Here is a 2,357-nt window from a genome sequence, read left to right as displayed (position 1 = left end):
ATGAGTGTGTGTTTTGGTATTTTGTGTGCTTTCTGATTGCCTCCAGGTGGATGTGATCAGGAGATGGGCTTCCCCTATCACTCTTCTTATTACTTGATGCAGTGTATCTGTTGCAGGTGTTGGCTGCCTATCTGGTGTATGGAAGCTGTTATTGGTTGTTGTCTGGATTGTGGGATTTTATAGGGTGTGATTGTAGCTTGACTATATGACAGCAATTTCTGTCTCTGCATGGGTAATATATATAGAGAAAGAGCCCCCCTAAAGGTAAAGAGGGGACCATAAAACAAAACAGCAACAGCAAGGAAAAAAAAAAGACAGATTAGATGCTGTAGTCTATAATCATAGAAAAAAGAGAGGAGAAAAAAAATCTGTAGCCTATGATTATGATTTTAATGTCCTCTTTTGGCTTCTTGCCTTCAAGACTGCCTGAGAAATTTCAAGATGCCAATGTTGGTCATTATGATGTAATTCAGGATTTAATTTTTGGCCTGTTTCCTTTTTAGTATGCCTGTCCCACTCCACAACCTCCATTCAGACCTTGTTCCTAGTTGTAAACAGATCAGGGCCAGCTTGACCGTTTTGCGCTGCCATTTGGTTTTAAGTGGTAATTGTTCCTTTAAATTTTGAGGAGATCTGTGCACATGTCTAATAGAAACCTTTGGGGGTGGGGGTGGGGTGTCCACTTGCCTGGGCACCCCCTCTAGTCACCAGAATGGAGGTGTGCAGACAGTGAGAGACCAATAAACAAATTAAAAAAAAGAACGTCCACACCTTTATCTCCGTGGTTCTGTCATTGCTCTGATTGTCCCCCTCCACTCCCATTCAGTCTCATCCAAAATGGCCCCTCAGGGAACAACTGAGGGCCTTGGATTAGAAAGCACTGGATTTCTTGCTTCTGCTACAAATTCCATTGGCTGCAAGCCTTCCAACTTTCTAAATATTCCTTTATATTTGGTTCAGAGTTCTGGGACCATCCCCTGAGCCTGCTTAGTCTGGTATTCTGTGTTGTTGCTGACGGAGCTCCTCACTGCACTTCTACCCTCTCTGCCATCTTGTTTGTTCTCTCAAAATGACTGTTTTAAATATGGGGTAAGAATTTAATAAATTACAGAGTAACCTACAATTTTCACTGAAAATTAATACACCTACACATTAAAATAAAAAAAGAGGAAAATCAGAAAGATTTAGCAAACTATTAAAACAACAGAAATGAAAATGAAAAGAAACTCCACAAACAAAATGTACTCAGCATAGAAAATTATGTGGAACAAAGAAGCCAGCAACACCACAAAGAAAAACACATAGCAAAATGACAGCAATAAGTTTATGTTGTTGTGGTTGTTAAGAAGTGTCAAGTTGGTTGTGACTCATAGAGACCCGGTATAGGGTTTCTGAGGAGTGACTAGTGAGTTTGAACCACCAACCTTGTGATCTGACTGACCTTGTGGTCCAGTGCTTATCCTACAACACAACACCAAGACAAAGGAGCTCTGGTAGCGTAGTGGTTATGAGTTGGGCTGCTAACCTCAAGGTCAGCTAGTTTGAAGCTACCAGCGGTTCCACGGGAGAAAGATGAGGCTTTCTGCTCTGATGAAGTTTACAGCCTTGGAAACCCTATACAAGGTCTCTATGAATTGGAACGGACTTCATGGTACACCACCCCCCCACACACACACCAGGACATCATTGATATCAGGGCATCAATGACAGCAATTAATTCATACCTATTGATAATTACACTGAATGTGAATGGGTAATTGCACCCGTCTAGAAACAGAGCAGCATGAGTAAGAAAACAGAATCCTTCCATATGCAGTCTACAAGAGATACATCAAAAAGATGGAGGCAGCCTAAATATCTGTAAACTGAAGAATGGTTAAACATACTTTGGTATATACACACAGTGGAATTGTTGAAGAATAATGATGAATCTGTGATACACCTCACAACATGGATGAACCTGAAAGCCATTATGCTGAGTGAAATTAGTTAATCACAGAAGGACAAATAGTTGTTGAGACCAATGTTTTAAGAAGTTAAGAAAAGGTTTTCTTAATAAAAGAAACAATCTATGTTGGTAATTGTGGGCAAAGGGAGGGAAAATTATTCATGGACTAGAGGGTAGACACATATTAACATTGGTGACAGGGCAGGCTATAAACAAGAGGGAGGTTAGAGGAAAGATGAAAGTAGCGGGAGACACCGAAGAATGCAACAGTTAAGTGAATAGGAGTAGTTGCTGTACTCCATGGTACATGGAGGGGATTGCAATCATTGTAAAGGAGCTCTGGTAGCATAGTGGTTATGAATCGGGCTGCTAACCTCGGGGTCAGCAGTTCAAAACTACCAGCTGTTCC

At 41.0% G+C, this 2,357-nt stretch overlaps 1 protein-coding gene across 1 annotated transcript in view; it reads left to right on the top strand.

The window, feature by feature from the left end:
- CDKL3 (cyclin-dependent kinase-like 3) overlaps positions 1–2,357 on the top strand; it is a 108,353-nt gene that overhangs the window by 98,591 nt on the left and 7,405 nt on the right. The window contains exon 7 of the mRNA XM_006866205.1: positions 504–604. Coding sequence (XP_006866267.1) covers positions 504–604 — 101 coding nt within the window. The remainder of the gene's footprint in view (positions 1–503; positions 605–2,357) is intronic.

The sequence above is a fragment of the Chrysochloris asiatica genome, unplaced genomic scaffold (genome assembly GCF_000296735.1).
Source record: "Chrysochloris asiatica unplaced genomic scaffold, ChrAsi1.0 scaffold00087, whole genome shotgun sequence".
Taxonomy (NCBI): Eukaryota; Metazoa; Chordata; class Mammalia; order Afrosoricida; family Chrysochloridae; genus Chrysochloris; species Chrysochloris asiatica.
Note: the sequence above shows the minus strand (reverse complement) of the source record. Positions and strands in the feature narration are given on the sequence as shown.